General features: G+C 41.7%; 1 protein-coding gene across 5 annotated transcripts in view; it reads left to right on the top strand.

Annotated features, from left to right (window-relative positions):
* The window catches only part of GLS (glutaminase), a 70,374-nt gene that overhangs the window by 11,001 nt on the left and 37,695 nt on the right, over nucleotides 1-21,678 (top strand). For 3 of the 5 annotated variants that reach the window (XM_060177569.1, XM_060177570.1, XM_060177572.1), the window contains exons 2-7: nucleotides 1,867-1,963; nucleotides 2,528-2,649; nucleotides 8,978-9,107; nucleotides 9,767-9,846; nucleotides 12,878-13,041; nucleotides 14,309-14,367. In XM_060177569.1, coding sequence (XP_060033552.1) covers nucleotides 1,867-1,963; nucleotides 2,528-2,649; nucleotides 8,978-9,107; nucleotides 9,767-9,846; nucleotides 12,878-13,041; nucleotides 14,309-14,367 — 652 coding nt within the window. Of the gene's footprint in view, nucleotides 1-1,866; nucleotides 1,964-2,527; nucleotides 2,650-8,977; nucleotides 9,108-9,766; nucleotides 9,847-12,877; nucleotides 13,042-14,308; nucleotides 14,368-17,404; nucleotides 17,556-21,229; nucleotides 21,280-21,678 lie in introns of those variants that run through there. The other 2 variants (XM_060177571.1, XM_016187377.2) reach the window with 2 other exon arrangements.

Genomic DNA, 21,678 nt, shown 5'->3' with positions numbered 1-21,678 from the left:
AGTAGCAGTAGAGGAGCAATGGGGCATGGTGGTGGCACACTTGGTTGAACGCACATGTCACAGTGCTCTAGGGCCTGAGTTCAAGGCCCTGGTCCCCACCTGCAGGGGAAAGGCTTTGCAAGTGATGAAGCAGGGCTGTAGGTCTCTCTCTCCTCTTTCTCTCTCTCTTCTCACTCTCTCTCTTCCTCCCCACCATCCCACTCCCTTTCAATTTCTGGCTATCTATCCAATAAGTAAAGATAATTAAAAAATTGTAAGTTACTTTATTTAAAAGTAGTTACATTAGGAAGTTAAATATGTGTGACTTTGTTAATCCAGGTGACATTTAAGTATCTATAAAAGCAGCATGAAAATACAGTTTCAAATAATTGATGCTGTGCAGTGATTTAGTTCACAAAAGTAATGTAGTAAAAGTTGTCGTCAAGCCTGTGGCTAGTCCAGAGTTGACTGTAGAATTTTCTGGGTTCAAGAACCTAAGGGAGCAAGTATTCCTTCCTTTTCTCTTGCTTTCCTGCAATACAGGCGAATTCCTCCTCCTCACCTCACGTTTGCGTGCACATGCACGTCCCCTGCCTGTCCTGCTCTCAGCGGTGAGTAGTAAGAGGTGACCTGCCTCAGCCTGTAGTCCTCACAGCGTGGTCCTCGGGACAACGAACTGTGTGAACTTTGACTTCAGAGGCAAAAACTAGAAGCCGTTATATAGGCGCACTGCAGTTCCTTAAGAGCAGTGTTGTCAGCTGGGCCAGGTAGCGGCAGCAGGTTGAGTGCATTTGTTACAGTGTGCAAGGACCCAGGTTCAAGCCCTAGGTCCCCACCTGCAGGGGGGAGAAAGCTTCACAAGCAGTGAAGTGTCTCTGTCTCTCCCTCTCTTCTCCTCCCCTCTGGATTTCTGTCTGCCTCTATCCAATAAAAACAATGTTCTCAGTGGATAGGAAACAAAAAGCTTATTTCAGTCTTGCTTATCATTTGTCGGTAGTGTCTTATTTCAATAGCCCAGTGGCAATTTTAATGTGTTTTATGGCATTGTATTATTATTTTTAACCAGAGGGACTTCTAGGCTCTGGTTTATGATGGTGCCAGGGACAGAACCTGGGGCCCGAGAGCCTCGGGTATGTAAAAACCACTGTGCTGTCTCCCGCACGCTATGGTGACTTTGATTTGTGGCATTTGATCTGTGTATGCAAGCAAGCCTAGATCATTTTAGAAATAAAAACTGCAGCCACTAACAGAGTAGTTAACTCTGCCAGGCAGTGTTCTAAAGATTCTGACTCAGAGCACCTTTGAGTGAAAGATAGCAAGCCACCCTGTGAGCAAAGTGTCACGGAAATGTTAATTTATCCAAGACTTGCCATGTAATAAGTAACTGTAGCCAGATTCAGAAGTCTGTCCACTCAGTTCTTCTGTTCACTACTTCATTGCTGTCTCCCTAGGCTTTATAATCAGATTCACACAGAATCTATAAATATAATTATTAGTAGAAAAGTCACAGTGTTGGTTCTCGCCTGAACATTTGCTGTGCTCTGTAGTGAGTCTGAGATGGTTGTATTAGGTGATTTGGAGGCATCTCTAGAGCAGATGGCTGGGTGTGGGCACTGCTAGAGGCGGCCACTAGTATTTCAGAACCTGCAGTTAAAAAAAAATTTGTATTAAAAAAAAAAACACCCTGTGTTCACAAATGAGCCCTTGACTTGTTTTTCAGTGCGTCAGTAGCACTGCTGTGATCTGCTAGGTCGGCACTTAGCGTCCGATCACCTCGCTGAGTCGCTGGCCCCAGCTGTAGTCGGGTTCAGTGATGAATAGTGGCTGTAGGTGCAGTCCATTAGGATGTTCACACAAAGATTAATTTTGTCTTCTTTTTCTCTCTAGCAAAATAAAGCAGGGCCTGTTGCCTAGCTTGGAAGATTTGCTGTTTTATACAATCGCAGAAGGCCAAGAGAAAATACCTGTCCATAAATTTATTACAGTAAGTTTCCTATTTCCCTACGTTGCCACTAGAAGCCACTCGTGTCACTGACTGAGTAGTACACTGTGCTTGAAATGTGTAGTGGTGAGGGTCGTCTGGCATGTAGATTCTGATTGACACTGTTCCTCTGGTCACGCATGTTTCCAAATTGTCACCATGCTCATTTCAAGGTAATCAGTGAAAGAAACGGAAAGAAACATTTGAGAAGCTTGTCTAGAAAGAGGGTCATGGTGGCGCTGAAACGCCAGGTGCAGTCAGGTGTCGGCAGAGGCCTTAGTATAGGGTGAGGCTTGTAGCTGGAATAAGCAGAGGCCTTAGTATAGGGTGAGGCTTGTAGCTGGAATAAGCAGAGGCCTTAGTATAGGGTGAGGCTTGTAGCTGGAATAAGCAGAGGCCTTAGTATAGGGTGAGGCTTGTAGTTAGAATAAGCAGAGGCCTTAGTATAGGGTGAGGCTTGTAGTTAGAATAAGCAGAGGCCTTAGTATAGGGTGAGGCTTGTAGTTGGAATAAGCGTTCACGTTACTCGTGCTGTCTATTGACCGACTCTTATTTTTTTAAAAACAGGCACTCAAATCTACAGGATTACGAACGTCTGATCCCAGGTTGAAAGAGTGTATGGATATGTTAAGATTAACTCTTCAAACAACGTCAGATGGTGTCATGCTAGACAAAGATCTTTTTAAAAAGTAAAAAAAAATTTGTCAAACCTATAATGGTGATATGCTATGCTATATGGTGGTTTTTTTGTTTTGTTTTGTTGTTTTCTTTTCTTTTGAAACAAATTGCATCTTTGAAGGCCCAGTGCTTCCTGTGTAATTTCACAAGGGAGGGGTAGTGATGATGAGGGTGGTGGGGGTTTCAAGCACCGCTTGTTGGTACATGCTAGAGTTAAGAATGTGCTTCCTTGGAAACTTGTAAAGAAATGCAGCCAGCGGTGTCTCGGGGCCTGGAGCCCGGAGCTTGTGCTCCTTCTGGGGAGAGCACGCTGTCCTGCCCCGGCTGAAGTCGCTCTCCGGGCTGTCTGTGCCTGGCAGGCGTCCTCAGCGTGCTCTGGTTTCTGTCCTGCGAGGGGGTTTAGATGACGTCAGAAAATGAGAAGCCTTCAGCCAGCCTCCTACCTCCATCTAGACTCTCCTCATCTTCAGACTTACTGATACGTAGAAGACTTCTAAGTGTCCCCCTCAAAATATTTTAAAACGTTGGAGATGAATAGCTTGACTAGACGGAGTATGATGACTTGCTTCGACTTTTCCAGTGCCCACATCTCTTCTTTGTCAGCCCGAGTGTGTTCCTGTTAGTCTGACTGGTGACCCAACCGGTCACTTACTGGGCAGGCATGCTTGTGGTAGAGCTCAGTAGTTACACGGGGTTGTAAGCTGAGACTTCAGGGAAAAACTAGGGCAAATCGGTAGATACTCCTTTGGCTTAAACCATTTTCTGGGCCTAGACTTAGGTTGAGAGAGAGCCAAAGAACGCCAGTGTGTGCCTGGACTGCTTACATATATGTATTTTTCTTTCCTTTTGGGACTGCGTGATGAGTTCTAGGCGTCCCTTTGGCTGTCTAGGCATTGGGACATACAAATACTTAACTGGTCCTGCAAAGTCCCCTGGCATGCTTTGTAGCAGTTCTGACAGTTTTAGATTCTTAACACAATATATATATTTTTTTTAATATTTATTTCCTTTTGTTGCCCTTGTAGTATTATTGTTGTTATTATTGTTGTCATTGTTGGATAGGACAGAGAAATGGAGAGAGGAGGGGAAGACAGAGAGGGGGAGAGAAAGACAGACACCTGCAAACCTGCTTCACCGCCTGTGAAGCGACTCCCCTGCAGTTGGGGAGCCGGGGGCTCGAACCGGCATCCTTATGCAGATCTTTGCACTTTGCACCACCTGCACTTAACCCGCCCGACTCCCACAATATTCTTTTTTTAAACCTTAATATTCCTGATTCTATTAATTCCGTTGACTTTAAAAGTACCGGTTTTTAGGTCTGTGTTGAAGTTGGCGTTAGGAATTTTGAATCTTCATAATTTTTTGTAGGTGGAAAGAAATGACTTCTCTTGGTATTATAGGAAAACTCAGGACAAAATTTCCACAGAAAAAGAGAAAAATCCATTGTGACTTTTCTGAAAAACCAATAGTAGGCTATGCTTTTTTTTTTTTTTTTAATTAAATTTTTGTTTGTTTCTAGGGGTTTTTGCTGGGGCTTGGTGTCTGCACTATGTTCCTGTGGCCATTTTTTTGATATATATATATATATTTTTTTTTTTGGTTGGAAAGAGAAATTGATGTGGGGGGGCCAGGGAGAGGGAGAGAAAGACAGACACCTGCAGACCTGCTTCACCTTTTGTGAAGCGATCCCTCCTGCAGGTGGGGCCCCGGGGGCTCGAACCAAGGGTCCTCGCGCTTCCTACAATGTATGCTTGACACAGCGCGCCACCACCCGGCCCCTTAGCTCTGCCTTTGCAACTAGGACTGCTTCAAGTGTTCATGAAGTAGTTTCTGCAAAGTGTCTTTTGGGGCTGCCCGAGAATTAAATTGTTAAAGATGGGCAGGTCACCTGCTGTTAGCCCTGAGCAAATGCCGTGAGATCTTAGCTGAAAACAGCATTACTTCTTCTAAGATTTTTTTCCCTGTGTGCTTTTTAAAAGTGCTGCTATATTTAAAAATGAAATTATAAGTAATTCAAGCATTGTAAATGAAGCCAGGAGGCATAGAAGTATCCACAAATGATTATTCAAAGTCATTTTGTTAAGCACTAACTCAATTAATTCATTTAAAAATGAAGACCTGTAATATAGGCAGTTCCCAACTTGACCCATGTGTAGTCATGTCTGTGGGAAGGCGCCCTTGACCTTGGCCAGCTGTGCCCCAGCCCAGCCCAGCCCAGCCCCTAATTTATGTATGTGAACAAGTCAGAAAGTCTACGTCTGGACATGATGACACCTCCCGTGTACCCTAGAATGTGATCCCTCCAAGGCCGTAACTGTTACCACACTCTTCAGGTCACCTGAGGAGTTCTTTGTTTACAAAATAAATGCCCTAGGGTTGCAGGAAATGAATGAGCTCACCTCTAAGCAGGTGGGAAGGAGGTATTGCGATGGAATTTATTTACCCAGAGAAGTGATTTACAGAGATGACCAGGTTTTATTCATGTCAACATTAATGGATTTTTGTAGATTTTCCCCGTAAATAGTTTCTTGATACACTGGGTTGTCAGATCAGTCATGTTGCATTTTTATTTATCTTTGTTTATCGGATAGAGACAGCCAGACCTTGAGAGGGAAGGGGATGCTAGAGAGACACTGCAGCCCTTCCCCACTTGCAAAAAGTCCCCTCCCCACACAGGTGGAGACTTGAGGCTTGAACCTGGGTCCTTGCGCATCCTCTCAGGCATGCTCAGCCAGGTGCGCCACCACGCAGCCCTCAGTCAGGTCATGACTTCCAACCACCTGGTGTTTATTTTTCCAGGGTAACCTGAGAAACAGCTACTATGTATGACTTTTTTTAGTGGGAAAATGCATTTTCGGCTTCTGAAGAGTTGGAGACTTCCTATAGCATCTAGAGAGTCAGTTGTATTTAGAGATGGTCGTCCTTTAGCTGACGAGAAGTAGAGTTTGTCTGGCCAGTCAGTGCCTTACTTATTCATTCATTCTTAGCATATGAGCATTAGAATTGGTTTTGTTGTGTGATCATAGTCTTCTGGCCTCAGCGTTTGGAGGGGAAATGAATAGTAGTCTTTACATGCATATGTATTGTTTGATATTCTAAAATAAATCCACTGTGTTGTTCTGCTAATGGAAAAAAATCTGTAAAACACTGATGTCTCTTGTAACTACTTTAATCATAAACCTTGTAGTGAAGAAGCGAGGGTTATTTCAAAGTTATAAATGAGAAAAGAAGGCATAAGAATGATGTGACTTGCTAAAAAAAATTAGTATTTCAACTTTTTTTTTTTTACTTTATTTATTGGCTAGAGACAGCCATAAATTGGCAGGAAGGGGAGAGATAACGAGGGAGAGAGACGCCTGCAGCCCTGCTTCACCACTCGCAAAGCTTTCCCCTGGAAGTGGGGACCGGGGGATCGAACCCAGGTCCTTGCTCACTGTAATGTGTGTTCTCAACCAGGGGCACCACGGCCCGGCCCCTGGCTTTGACTTTTCTAGTTAGACTCACGACATCTATATTAAACTTCCATGAAAGAAATCACTGTTAGGCAGTCATTTCTGAGTGGTGAGGTTGCCTCTGGTGGCCTGGCCGCAGCAGTCTGACCTCAGAGCCGACAAAGATAAAACTGCTCTGCTTTATAGACTGGACGGTTTTGTTAATTATAAAAGCCTTCCAAAAACTGCTGATTAATCTCAAGTTAAATATTTAGCAGTAGGTTAATCATTTAGATTGATTTGGCAGGCCCCACATTTTCTCATTTATAACTTAGTGAGAAATGACGGTGTAGATTCGATTGCCACGGTTAAAAGGAGGAATTGTCTCTATTTTTTCTGCTGGGAAACTTTTTTTTTTTTTTTTTTAAATGTACTCAGTATTTCTCACACTTGTCATGGGCCAGTTTAATTACAGTTTGAAACACTGAATTTTAAAGCAGTGGCAAAACAGTATTTTTAGAATTTTTATTTTGTTAAATGTGTTTTTGAAATACTCAACTTATTAATGAGAGGGATGGAGAGAGAACACCAGACATGACCCTCATCCATGTTCTTCCAGGAGTTGAACTCCGGACCTCACGCTTGAGAGTCCGGCACTTTCTCCACTGTGCCACCTCCCACAGCCCGGGCGTTTCCTTGCTTGGCTCTGACTTTTGATGGTGCCAGGTACTGAGTAAACTTGGGACCCCTGAGCCTCTTTCACACTGATGCAGATCTGATGCAGAAACTTCTCGGATCTCTCCCCAGCCAAAGCAGTATTTCACATGAATGCTGCGGCTCTGAAAACAAACTGAGTTTGCTGAAGCGGACATCTGATGCCCTCTGGGAGTCGGAGCTTGTATGTTTCTAGGTCGCTGCGGTCTTTCACGTGGTGACCGTTACCACCGAAAGTCTTTAGATCACTTGTTTGCATGTTCTGTTCACCAGTTGAACACATGCTGTTTTTTATGGATAGAACGTGAAATAGAGATTTTAATTTTAATTTGATATTCCACTAAAGATAAAACGCTGAGATACAAGAAGTTGTCATTTGCCATGGAGTGGAAGAAAGCTGCTAGGGACGTCTGCTTCCTCTTTCTCTACTTGTCACCAGCACAGATCAGTTCCTTGCGTGGCACTGGGTCACTTAACCTCTAAAGTGAGGACACAGTCCTTTTCAAAGTGATGATATTTTGAGGAAGAAATGGAGTAAATAATACTTGAATATCAGAACTTTAAAGAAATGTTCCTTTGCATTTTTTTCTCCTTCCCGAACAATCTGCTAGCACAGTGTCCTACGACTTCCCTGTCTCATCAACAGAATTCAGTCTCATCAACCACTTGAGCTGTTGTTAACTTCTCTGGGGGGTGGGGGTGGGGGTGGGGGTCTGGTATAAAGCCTAACAGTGGGACTGTGGTGTGGTCTTCATGTCTTGCAAACCGTTCTGTTCAGGTAAATATCCTGTCACTGAATTGTTGACCATCTCATGAAAAGATGAACTTACATTGTTGCTTGTAATCTATTTACCAGAAGGCTTCTTAAAGAGCACATTAGTATATTAACTTTTTTTAAATTTTATTTGCTGCTAGGTTTTTTTGCTGGGGCTTGGTGCCTGCAGGGCAAGTCCAGTGCTCAGAATGGTCCCTTCCCTCCCCTCTTTCCTGTTTTCTTGGTAGCACTGAGAAATTGAGAGGGAAGGGAGAAATGAAGAGAGAGAGGGAGACACCTGAGGCCCTGCTTCAGCACGCACGAGGCTTCCCCCACTGAAGGTGGGGGGTCAGGGGCTCGAGCCCAGAGAAAGCATGGCCGCACCCGCCCAGAGAGCTCTGCCTCGTGGCTTCTAGAGATGCAGGGGTGGGTTGGGCCTGGGTCCTCAGACCTCAGGCTTGCTTTGCATGACCACTTTGCTGTCTGCCCAGCCCGCCGGATCTCATGCCGCCCCATGAGAAAGATAGGATTGACCGTGCTTTGTAGAGTTTTGAATACTGATACATTTTAAAATAGCTTTTCCAGCCCAGAGCATTCATTGCTCGGCTCGGGCATGCGGTGTTCCTGGAGACTGAACCTGGAGCTGGTAGCCTCTGGCATGAACGTTTTTTACGTAACCTCTGTGCTATCTTCCCAACCCCAGATTGCTTATCGTACAGTAAATAGGGACATTGAACATTTGCTTCTTGCTTCTGTATACGCTAACATAATAATCTTACCTCGCAACGTTCTATCGTGTACTTGTATTCTAGTTTATGTAATCTGAAATCATCTGTAAGCATGTTAACAAGTACTTTAAGTGATAAAGGAATCTGACTAAAATTTTGTTTTCTTATTTTAACTTAGAGATGTAATTTCCAGAATACAATTGGGAAAAAAAAAAAAACCCTGTTAAATATTTGGTTGAATAAATGTTTAGCTGAATAGAAGTTTTTGTGGTAAAATACTAGTAAAATGTACATACGAATTAAGAGGTGTGTTTCTGAGGTTAATGGGAAACGAAGTTTTAACTATGACATATTCAAGTCTGGTTTTTGTTAACTGAATTATTCTGATTGCCTGTCAGTTGCTAAGAAGCTCAGTATACATGGTCATATACATGGTCTTGACACTTTTCCTAGTAAAATGCTCTGGAGCTTTAATCTCTGACACAATCTTCAGGTGTAGTTAATTCACTCACCCTCTTCAGCAGCTCACAAGCCACCACCTGAAAGGCTGCGTGAAGGGAAGAAAAGATGTATAGAAGAATAGAGTGTAGGTGATTTGTTGTATGTGCTGATGGATTGATGGTCTCCGAACGTCCTTCTAATCAGCGTGCTAGTATCAGGTACCAGTACTGGAAGGTACCCAGTCCTTTAACTTGTTTTTCACATTCTGCAGGTGTGTTCAGAGTAACATTGTTTTGCTGACACAAGCCTTTAGAAGAAAGTTTGTCATTCCTGACTTCATGTCTTTTACCTCACACATTGACGAGCTTTATGAAAGCGCTAAAAAACAGTCTGGAGGAAAGGTAATGTTTCTGGCGTGACTCATTTCCTGAATTAGTTACTTTATGAACTCAGTTCAACTTGAGGTAGAGACTGCGAAATGTATGGTTTGCTAAGAAGTATAAGTAAATCCAACGAGTTAAGTGCTTTTCAAACATTCTAACGCTTGGGCTTAATTGTACTTCCGTCCGGAGGGAAACCAGCGTTTAATAATTGCTTTTTGATTTTTAAATGGTCGAGATGGCAGTTTGTTTGTCCCTGTCACCTCTGGGGGGATCACTGCTTCCAGAAGGCACACAGAGAGGAGGGACAGACCCCCGGCATGGAGCTTCCCCGGGCACGCTGGGCCCCGCTCCGCCCGGGTGGTGCGCACGGCAAGCAGCTCACTGTCCGTGCCGCGGGGGTCTCGACTCAAGACACTCTTTATTCCCTTCCCTTTAAAGGAAGGTCCCAGCTCCCCTCTTAGATTCGGGTTTTATACAGAAAGGACACACTGGGAAACATAAGAAGCGGAGGCTGAGAAAAGCATGCCAGTGCACCTACCAGTTACAAGTCGCCTGTGCCTTGAACTTTGAGTGGGTTTTGTTAACTGAAGTCAGACTGTAGAGTCGCCTTTATGATACCTCGTAACTGGTTATGACTGCCTACGTATCTGTTAATTCATTTCTAATATTTTGGATAGGTTGCAGATTATATCCCTCAGCTTGCCAAGTTCAGTCCTGATTTGTGGGGTGTGTCTGTGTGTACAGTAGACGGACAGAGGTGAGTTTCTTTGAAATCCATGTTGAAAAGCAAGTCTGGGGGCCCGGGTGGTGGTGCGCCTGGTTAAGTGCACATGTTACAGTGTGCAGGTAACTGGGTTCGAGCCCCCGGTCCCCACCTGCAGGGGGAAAGCTTTGCGAGTGGTGAAGCAGGGCTGCAGGTGTCTCTCTGTCTCTCTCCCTCTCTATCTCCCCCTTCCCTCTCGATTTCTGGCTATCCCTATCAAATGAAGATAATAAATGTAATTTTAAAAAAAACCTGTCTGTGATTTAAATTTTGCAGTGTAACGAACATGTAATTGAGTGGGGCATCTTTTTTTATTACTGTTATCTTTTTGCCTCCAGGCTTATTGCTGGGGTTTAGTGCCTGCACTATGAACCCACTGCCCCTCTGGCCATTTTTTCTCGATTTTTTTTTTTTTTTTTGATAGGACAGAGAGAAATTGAAAGGAGAGGGGAAGACAGAGAGGGAGAATAACACCTCTGATGAAGCGACCCTCCTGCAGATGGGGAGCCAGGGGCTCGCTCGAACCAGGTTCCTTGAGCAAGTTCTGGCGCTTTGTGCTACGTGTGCTCTACCCCGTGCGCCACCGCTGGGCCCTAGGAGCTTTCTGTAGTGGTCATGATGCCCTGAGCTGACCTCAATTCAGAAGGTAAACAAGTTTAGATTTCATTTTCCGAGGCAATAACCTTTTACATTTTTTATTCTCAGTAGTTTTTTTTCAGTGTTTATTCCCTTTTGTTGCCCTTTTTTTAAAAAAATTAATTTTATTTTTGAGAGAGATGAAGACACACACACACCAGAGCACTGCTCAGCTCTGGTTTATGGTGGGGCGGGGGATTAAACCTGGGACTTAGGAGCCTCAGGCATGAGAGTCTATTTGCATAACCGTTATGCTGTCTCCTCCGCCCTGTTGCCCTTGTTTTATTGTTATAGTTATTGTTGTTCTTGATGTCGTCGTTTTTGGATAGGACAGAGAGAAATGCATAGAGGAGGGGAAGACAGGGGGAGAGAAAGACAGACACCTGCAGACCTGCTTCACCGCCTGTGAAGCGACCCCCCTGCAGGTGACCCCCCGGCAGGTGGAAATATTCTCAGTGGTTTTATTGAGTATTGTGTACATAGTTACAGTTTCAAATTGACTGGAAATGCGTAGACATGAAAGTTACCAGTCAGATTATCCACTAACAGAAGTAACTACCATCTCACTGACGGTCTTGGTTCATCAGACTGCTAACATGATCAGCATGGTCGTGTCAGGACTCACTCAGCAGAGCACATACCGTCACAAGGGCTGGGGTTCAGGCCTCCGGCCCCCACGCAGGAGCACCAGCCTCATCATTTATAGTGTTCCCTGGTTTAACAGTCAGGAAGAAAAGAGCAAAATTTTACTTGTGCAGAATCTTTATGTTTTTACTAAAACAAGAGCTTCCTGTGTTCTTACGGGAGCCATGGTTCAGCTCCTGAGTGTGTACATACTGCTGGCACCATTTTCACCCTAAAGTTTTTCTAAAGCTTGAAATCACTAAGCCTTAGGACCTCAGGCTTAAGTTTTTGAGGTAATGCCATTTAAAAACCCCAGCCATTAAAAAAAAAAAAATTACCATCACTGTCTTTCCTGACAGTTCTGCCTACTGTATTACTAAAATCAGACTCGGCACCTCTCTCACACACACGAGTGTTGATCTGATCTGTCAAGTACCTTTTTATTTATTTATTTATTTATTTCTCCCTTTTTGACTCTCCTTGAGTGATTGTTATAAAAACCTGATTTGGGGCCAGTAAGAGCTCACCAATGAGTGCTCCTGCTTCTGCCATGACGTGGCCGGGGTTCAGCCCTCCCCGCCACACGGTGGTACTTTTCTCTCACTCTGCTGCTATATTCTCTCTCTCTGCCTGAAAAAGGCGACCCAGAGAAGTGCGACCACATCCTAAGAAGGAAAAAGAAAAAAGCCAAAGGCGTTTGTTTGTTTGTTTGTTGGGAGAGGACAGTGCAGCACTCCAAGCCTAGGTGGCGCAAGGATTGATGGGCCCGTGTAAGCCTGGCTTGCTCGCTGGCCACTGAGCAGTCTCCTAAGCCGGGTCACTTTTATTGTATTTTATTTTTTCAAAGATTTTATTTATTAATGAGGAAGATAGAAGAGAGAGAAAGAACCAGACATCACTCTGGTACATGTGCTGCCGGGGATTGAACTCCGGACCTCATGCTTGAGATCCCAGGGCTTTATCCAATGTTCCACCTCCCGGACCACTTTTGTTTAGTCTTTTGAAGACACATACTATTTGTGGGAGAGTTTCACATGAAGCAGATCAAAGGGGGAGAGTGCAGGAGGAGAGACAGGCCAGGCGCCACTCTGCATGTGCCTCTAGACTGGGCCTGTGCCCTCCAACATACAAGTCCCGTCACCTGCCACCTGCCAGGGGAGCCGTGCCTCCAGGCTGTCCTTCACTGCTGTCCTCCCCCGGCGTTTACCTCGCACGGACAGAAAGGGGAAGCCAGAGCCTAGGCCTTTGAGTTTCTTAGTTCATTGCATTTTCCATAATCAAGATATATGTGTGTGTGTGTGTATATATATATAATTTTTTTTTTTTTTTTTGGCTACCAGGGTCATCACTGGGACTTGGTGCCTGCACCAGAAAACCACTGCTGGTCGTGTCCATTTTTTCACTTAGAATTTTTTTTATAGATCGATACATGCATAGACACACACACACTGTTTACTCTCCCAAGTATAGTGTGGTCGATTAACGGAAAGATTAGATTCGGGCAGGGGTAGATAGCATAATGGTTATGCAAACAGACTGTCATGCCTGAATCTTCGCAGTCCCAGGTTCAATCCCCTACACCACCATAAACCAGAGCTGATCAGTGCTCTGGTAAAAATAAAATAAAATAAATAAAAAAACATCAAAAATTAAAGATTAGCGAATTCATATTGACGTGTAGACTAAAGAGCGACTTCGGTTACATCGTCACATTGTTTATTTTTTTGGTTGATCCTAATACATTTTAAAATGTTTTTTTAAATAGGCATTCTATTGGGGACACCAAAGTCCCCTTTTGTCTTCAGTCCTGTGTAAAACCTTTGAAATACGCCATTGCCGTCAATGACCTTGGAACAGAGTACGTGCATCGATACGTGGGGAAGGAACCGAGTGGACTAAGGTTCAACAAACTGTTTTTAAATGAAGATGGTAGGAATCCCATAACAGTTACCCGTAAAAGTAGACTTCATTTTCTTAACGTAAATCTAAGGAACTGTTTCAAATTTTGAAAAAAACTTAACATTCTCATTTTTAGAAAATATGCCGTGATGAGAGAGTTGATAGAGCTATAGAAATAGTTAATCACCTACTTCATTGGGTGTCTTGAAAGACGGTGACGGAATAAGGTTTTCACCTTCTTTCCTCTCATTAATATACCCGTCTTTATATGTGCACCCGAGGACTTTGACACTTATTGCCTGGCGATGTTAGAGTATTAGCAGATGAAATTTGAAATCTGTTAATTTCAAGAATTAGAAGAGGCATTATTTTGAGCAAACTTTTCAAGTAATTGTTTTAAAAAATATTTATTCCCTTTTGCTGCCCTTGTTTTATTGTTGTAGTTGTTGTTGTTGTTGGATAGGACAGAGAGAAATGGAGAGAGGAGGGGAAGACGGAGATGGGGAGAGACAGACAGACACCTGCAGACCTGCTTCACCGCCTGTGAAGCGACTCCCCTGCAGGTGGGGCGCCTGGGGCTCGAACCGGGATCCTTAAGCCGGTCCTTGATTTGTGCCGCCTGCGCTTAACCCACCGGGCTACTGCCCGGCTCCCAAGTAATTTTTTTTGATTGCATAAGTACATCATTCTAAACATATCTTAAATTCCCTGTAACCTTACTATTCTATGTGTATACTTGCTCTGTGTGTTTTGTTTTTTCATGTGTATGTATGTATACATAAATACGTAACCTTTAAGCACTTAAGAAAACCAAAATTGCCTTTCCCATAGTGCCTTTCTTCACTCTTTTTAATAGTGAAGATATGAGTGCTTACGCTTGTGCCAGGCACTTTGCTCTGCATTTAAAGTTTGACATCTTCAAACACTACAGTTTGAGGAGCTACTGTTATTACTCCCACTGTGCAGGTGGGAAAACTGAGGTACAGTGGATTTTAGTCGTTTGCCTAGAGTTAAGTAGCAAGTAAGCAGTAGAGTTAAGAAACATGGGTCTGACCGTATACTAGTGTCCATTATCCCGTACACGAAGCAGTTTGTGCTTATTAAGAGTTCCTTCTAAGAGTCAAATTAGTGGTTTGAACTGTGTTATAACTGCATTCCATCACACCCCCACCCCTTACAGTAGAGAAAGGTGCTTTAACTTAAGAAAAGAGGTGAGTGAGTGCTCATGACAAGTGCCTGGCATCACAGAAAATGACTTACGTATTTGAATAAAACTATTTATTTTTATATTTTGTAGATAAGCCACATAATCCTATGGTAAATGCTGGAGCAATTGTTGTGACTTCCTTAATAAAGGTAAGATGTTGATATTTCTTTTTAACCTAGTAAATATTTTTAATAACTAAGGTGAAGATTTAGGTTAGTTAGGAGCAATTGGAATTTTTTTTTTTTTTTGATATTCAGATTTTTATTGTATATCTTGGATAAGAATTTTTATTGTAAAATAAACAATGTAACTTCAAGGACAGAATTAAAAAGAAATTGTTTGTTTTAAATTCTGACAATTACTGTAAACCTGGAGCTCTGACCAAACATTCAAAAAAAGTTCTGCTAAACAGTAGACACAGAAGTCTTTCTTAAGGTTTTTAATATTATTCTTTCTCTTCCTTTTGACTCATTGGAACAAGTAGATTTAAACAAGATTTAAAGCTTTTATTTAGTGTTCATCATCATATGTGGAAGTGAATGTGGTACTGTGTGTTGAGAGGTTACATATTCATAATCTTCTCGAGTTTCATATATACCCATGAGCTGTGATCAGTTTTCACGGGAGCTTGTTCATTAGTTTTGCTTCAACTGTACCACAGCTGAAATAATAAGGTTTTTCCCAATTACTAAGTCATTGCTATTTTTCTTATGCATTGGTTTGCATTGTCTATTCTCATTATTTTTAAATGTCTGATTTGCCTTAATAACTAGAACCACTAGTATCTTGGAATAAGTATTTGAAACTGGCCCTATTGCTGTTTTGTTCTAAGCTTGGAAAACTATAGCATAGGCTCTGGGCATGTCACTCGTGATGAGGTGACCTAGTGACACAAAGAGTATAAATAATATAATTAGTGCTTGCATATAAATATAAATTATAAATTAGTGTTTTTGGCCCAACTAGTAAATACTGAGTTTGTATATTAGCAATCTCTTTAACATTGATGCCTTATATGCTTAATAGTCTTAAGAATGCACGTTTAGTTTTTATTTTATGACAAATTCTGTAATCATGGCCCACTTAATCCTTACAATTTCAGTGAGCTAGATAAATCTGTCAAGTTTTTATTTTATTGGATTTTAAATGATTGTGGAAGTTTTTATTTTGCCCATTACAATAATTATATTTTCAAATAAGAGTAAACTTGTTAGTTTCAGATAAGCAAACTTTGTTTATTGTAGAAAATTACCAAACATGTACTAGCTACAGTCCTGTTTTAGGTAGCTGGTGTTCCTTTGTTGGGTATGTAAGTGTGTAGTTAAAAAGGAATCAAGTAAATATAAATACTTGGATGAGAGAAAAGTCTTTAAGACTCAGAACAGAGGAAAGTTGTGATAACACAGTGCATCTATTAGATCTGCAACAAAAAACCATTGGAAAGGTTCTGAACCATTCACATACCACAGTTTTTTATAAAGTTAGAGTTCACAGATCCTTTGAAACCTACCCGTGGATCTGTTTTAAAAACTCTTCACTGGAGAATGAAATGGTACACCAGTGGGGTATTTGGGAGGGGGGGGGGGTGTAGGTCGGTGACGCAACCCTGCTGAGCAGCACACATTAAACGTCTTCTGTTTAATGATTTAGTGGCTCAATATACAGCATTTGGGAAATGCTTGTCCAGTCTACACGTCACACCGTCATTTTGCGTTATTTCCCAGGTTCAGCCATAAACCTGAGCCACATGAATATGAGCGATAAGAAGTAATCTCTCTCTCTCTCTCTCTCTCTCTCTCTCTCTCTCACACACACACACACACACACACACACACACACACACACAAGTGTGGTTCACTGTCCAGCACTGCAAAAAGTTAACGAGTTATTTTGTATTTGAATTTGGTCAGTAATTAAAAAATTGTTAAATGGTATATATGTACTGGTAAAGATGGGGAGCTCTTGGGAAATGCTTCTTTTTTTTAAGGCCACTTTCTTTGATTCTTTTGTTTTGTTCCTAGAAGGTGTTTTCTCAAATTTTGTTTTGTTTCGTTTAAATGAAGTTCATCTATTTCTTGGAGGGGTAAGCATAAAATCAACTACCCCAGATGCCTTTGTTAACTCTTTTTAAAGAAAGAACTCAAAATTCTTACAGGTTATTGTATCACTTTTGCAGTTGTGTAATTACACAATAGTTGTGAGTTAATTGGTCATACAAAGTAGGGTGATGAAATTATAGCCAGAAAAGGCTTTCAGTTGCTGCCCTGTACTGCAGACAAGGTAAGAAAGCAAGTTGGATAGTTGTGGCTGCAGTGGAATTAGGGGTTACGTTAAATCTCTGGATTTTGTTCAATTTCCATTCGGATGCACTCTGCCATGTCTAATGTAGGTATTTGCTATTTCTCTTGACATTTTTTTACTTCATCTTAAAGTTATATTGTCAAAAACCAAAAAGCAGAGGGGTTGAGTGGTTAAGCACACATGGCCCAAAGCCCAGAGACCGGTATAAGGATCCTGGTTCAAGTCCCAGGCTCCCTACCTGTAGCTGGGTCACTTCACAAGTGATAAAGCAGGTCTGAAGGTGTCTATCTTTCTGTCCCCTTCTCTGTCTTTCCCTCCTCTCTGTTTATCGCTGTCCTATCCAACAGCAATAACAACAGCAACAAGGGCGACAGAGAAGTGGGGAAACTCCCTCCAGGTACCGAGCTCCAGTGATAATCCTGGAGGCAAAAGAAAAAAGAAAAGAAAAGAAGACTATTTTCTGACATGTTCAAAAGTTAGCAATTGATTGGCTTCAAAGTGACTGTCAGTTCTCAGTGTATATATGTAGACCTTTGGGGACATTAGTGAATGCTTGTTATCTGCAAGGAACTAGTCTCTTCTCAAGGAGTTTCCATTTGAGTACCCTAAGCGTGTGAATATTTTATTGTACCTACTATGTGTGGATCCCCTCCCTTTTTGTCTCTTCAAGTTGGCAACCTTGAAGCTGTTTTCTTACCTTTTTTTTTTTTCCTGTCAAAATTGAGGACTTTATTGTGGTGCTAAGAAAACATTCTTATGTTAACTCCTGTCCACCCCACCCCCAATCCCTATTCTGTTTTTAAGTAGAGTCTGTAGTAAGACTCCTTATTTTGCAGTTTTGTAGTATTCATATTTTTTCCTTGTAGGATTGGAGGTGATCCTCAGGAAATGGGGGAAGAGGCAGAGCAGATGTTCAGAAGGATTAGCAGATTATGGAAACAGGAGGATTTGCACACAAGGAGCCTGTTGCATAGATTCTTAACTACTAAGCTTATAGAAAACTCGAATATTTAAACATTTTAACAAAGCTATATAGGTAAATACCTTCGTCAAAGCAATTTAATTAATTTATTTTTTTACTTAAAATGCACATAATGAGAACAACACATTTCTCTATAGTAGTTACATTTTAAAAGGATTACTTTGGGATGCATTTTGTTTGATGATGATGTGATTGCTTTAAAGGAAATAATGAAAATGCATTTGAAAGGAGCACAGTTACTCTGAAGGAAATAGCAGTATCCTTTTATAATTTTCTTCCTTTCCAGTGGTCAACATGTCACTGAATTTTAGTTGAAAGGCTCTAAAGCTAACAGGAGATTAGGGTGAGAAGATGAGGCAGCCTTTTCCAGGATAGTTGAACAACTTTCTCACATCAAGGCACCCAGCTGCATTGTCATCTTTGTTTGTCTTCATTCTTGTGTTAGTTTCTCGTTTTTGTTTCTGCAGGGCCCCTTTAAAAAAAAAAAAAACATTTTATCATATTCATGAAAATTAAAGCACTTCATGAATATGTATATGCCAAACTCAGTTTCCTTATGCTACGATAACCTGGGAAACATGTCTCAGCTACATTTTAAAGTTGGTTTGTGGCTTTCAGAAACAGTGGAGGATTCATACTAACAACCTAACGGGGAAACGTCAGTATCTAGACGTTTGAGATGTGACGATGCCTTGGACTTGGCTGTCTCTTCACACATGAGAGTGAAAGTCCCTTGGACCCCTGTCCTCTGTGTGTGCTGATTTTTTTTTTTCAGTTGTTTGGCTTTAAGTTAGTCTCATAAATTATCCGACAAGTGCCTCTTGTTTACGTGTATTGTAATACGCGATTGAACTCCTGAGTTTACTATAAAAGGAGACTGTAAAATCCAGTATAGTTATAAGTCTTTTGATAATGTTACAACTCAGTGCCTCCTTATCAATTTTCAGTTCAGAGTTTCATCAATGGAATGTAAACTTTTTAGATTGATAGGTATGTTGATAGAAAAATAAATAAGTGAGGGGCTAGGTGGTAGCTCACTTGGCTGAGTGCACATTAACGGTTCACAGGAACCCAGGTTTGAGCCCCCAGTCCCCACCTGCAGGGGGAAAGCTTTGCGAGTGATGGGAGCAGGGCTGCAGGTGTCTCTCTGTCTCTCTTCCCCTCTAACTCCCCCTTCCCTCTCGATTTCTGATAATAATAGTAAACTTAAAAATAAGGGAGTCAGGCGGTAGCGCAGTGGGTTATGTGCACGTGGCGCAAAGCACAAGGACCGGCATAAGGATCCCGGTTCGAGCCCCCGACTCCTCACCTGCAGGGGAGTCACTTCACAGGTGGTGAAGCAGGTCTGCAGGTGTCTTTCTCTCCCCCTCTCTGTCTTCCCCTCCTCTCCATTTCTCTGTCCTATCCAACAAGGATGACAGCAATAACAACAACAATGATAAACAACAAAAAGGCAACAAAAGGGAAAATAAATAAATACATATTTAAAAATTTTAAAAAGAAAAAGAAATTAGTGTTTTTATTTAGTTTTCAGGGTCTAATTACTACACTTTTAAAAAGTCATCAGATGAATAGATCAGAATTCCTAATTTCTCTTGTGAGTGTCCCTATTATATTTACTGCTAATTGGTGTAATTTTTCAAGATTGAAATAATCAGCCAATTAAACTTGTGTAGTAACTTTGAAATCAGGACGACTTCCAGCTTGGGCATGCCACTGTTTTTCCCGTGAATGAAGCAGACATTGGTGGTTCAGACTGCCAGTTGCCGGACTTCAGATTTCCCTCACATCAGTCTGCCTTTGGTCAAGGCCGTCTCCCATTCTCCATGAGGAAAGCATGCTTCTCATGTGTGTCGGCTCTCACTGTAGTACTTGTAGGTCAGGCTGTGAGAACCCGGGACAGCAGCAAAAGAGAACTTTCTGGGGCGGGATAGACAGCATGGTGGCTATGCAAAGACACTCTCCTCTCATGTGTGAGGTTTCAAAGTCCCAGTTTCAGTCCCCCGTGTCACCGTAAACCAGAGCTGAGCAGTGCTTGGCGGGAGGAGGGGGATAATGAAATAAAAGAAGAAATAAAATTTTAAAAAATAGATGCAAAAGAGAACATTCTGAGATACTGGAGTCCAGTATTGAAGATAAGAATCCCAAGTGACCAAACTGGTTTCAGCAAAGTGGGAAGAGAGTGGGATCTGTTTGCTGGCGGGGTCATTGCTGGCTTGTGATGGGACGGGGCCCTTGTACCTGGGGCGGAGAGGCGTTTTTCTAGCTAGAACTTCTCTACTCCAGTGTCTGCAAGATTTCTCAGCTCCTATCAATGAAAATTTTTAAAGAGGAAGAGAATTTCCTCTTAGAAGTTTAAAGTATCTACTGATGTGTGAACTAATGAAAAGTCAATTGCTAGATTCCCAGGGGAAAAATATTGTAAAGGACAATTTTGTGTGTCAGTGTAGGAGATTCGTAGCAAGTAAGGTGCTTTTTTTTTTAAGCTTTTTATTAGGAAAAATCTTCCAAGCATACACAAAGTAACCAGGACAGTATGGCCAACCATCATCTACTCAGTCCTGGCTTCCCATGACCCTCTGCATGCTACTAATCTCTGTGCATATGTGTGTGTGTGTCTGTCTGCATGTGTGTGCATCTGTATGGACTTTGTGTTCTTGATCTTGGAGGTAGGGGTTTCCTCTAGTTTACTTTGAATGTGATTTTGTTCTTTTCTGACATTTTTGCAATTAAACTTTATACTGTGACTTTTTCAACATTATGCCACTTTTTTTTCATTTATGATTATTTTTTATGTCGATACATTTTATTTTATTTCTTTACTACTTTTTTCTTTTTCTTCTTCACTGCTTTGGGATAGCTTTCTGAGAGAGACACAGAGAGAAATGAAAGACACCATAGCACTGACGCTCCCTGCAGTGAGTGGGAACCAGCTTTGGACCAGAGTCAGGCACGTGGCAAAGGAGTGTGGTTCAAGTGAGCTGCTTAGCCAGTCCTGGGTCACATTTTACAGCGATGGCTAGGCCCCTCATCTCTGGGATATGTGACGTATTTATAAGAGTAAATTGTGTTTGAGTGACTCAATTTAAGTGCTATTTCCAGGATAGTAAAAGTAAAGATGAATCAAGTTTGGAAGACTTAAGTCAACATAAGCCTTCAAATGTTTTATTTTGCCTGTTTACATAGTCTGTATAGGACATTCCAGAAGTTTGCTCAGGTGGCCTGGGAAGTGGCCCAGAGGGTACAGCTTTAGACTCGAGCTTGAGTTCCTGAATTTGAGTCCTAGCGTCACAAATACTAGGCTGATTGGTGCTCTGGTTCTCTCTTCTCTTTCGTAACTAAATACATAAATAAGCAAGCTAACCTAACATGTTAGGCGATAGACATTGGTAAATGCCAGCTCTTTCTTAAAAACACCACAGCAAAACGTGATTTAGCAAGCCATAATGTAATGTAGCTGGAGTCCATGACCATGTATAGACTCGAGACTTTTTTTTTTTTTAATTATTGTTAAGCATTGGCAGGTAAATAAGCGTTGTACTGAAGTTCCTGGGAACAGGTTAGGTCAGCAGTTCAAGCTGAGCATAACTTGCTTGTTTTACGTTGCCTAATTGTATGACCAGTAATGTTCATGTGACATCCCAATGCATATGCTGACCCCCTCTTCCAAAAGAGTTGCTTTTTTCTAAAAGGTTTTTGTGGTTTAAATGTTGTTACATATTTTACAGCATTAGGATCTATGGAATATTTTGACAACTGCAACAGTTCAATGAAGTTGGTAATTTCCTCTTTTAATTATTTTTCATTGAACAGCTTTGAAGTTACATTTCTACACTTTGGTTTCTCATGTCTATAGAGAAAGAAAACATAAAACATGTCTCAAAGGATGTTGTAGAGAAAACAGTGATTACAATCTGGCTAAATTACCTTGATCTCATTTAAGCTTTTTTAAACACCAAATTTTGGTGGAACAATGTGATTTTTTTTTTTTCCGCTTTTCCTCTCTGGCTGCTTATTTATTGTATATGTGGTTTCCTGCCCTTTCTCAGATAGTTCTACGTGTAAGGTTTCACTAGTTACCTGCCACATTCCAATCTGCTTGTAAAGTGGAGGGTGAATCTGGCTTTACTCATTTAATTCTCTGGTACAGGTTCCCCCCTGTAATTAAGAGTAAATT

This window comes from Erinaceus europaeus, chromosome 18 (genome assembly GCF_950295315.1).
Source record: "Erinaceus europaeus chromosome 18, mEriEur2.1, whole genome shotgun sequence".
Classification (NCBI taxonomy): domain Eukaryota; kingdom Metazoa; phylum Chordata; class Mammalia; order Eulipotyphla; family Erinaceidae; genus Erinaceus; species Erinaceus europaeus.
This window is presented reverse-complemented; position numbering and strand designations above follow the sequence as displayed.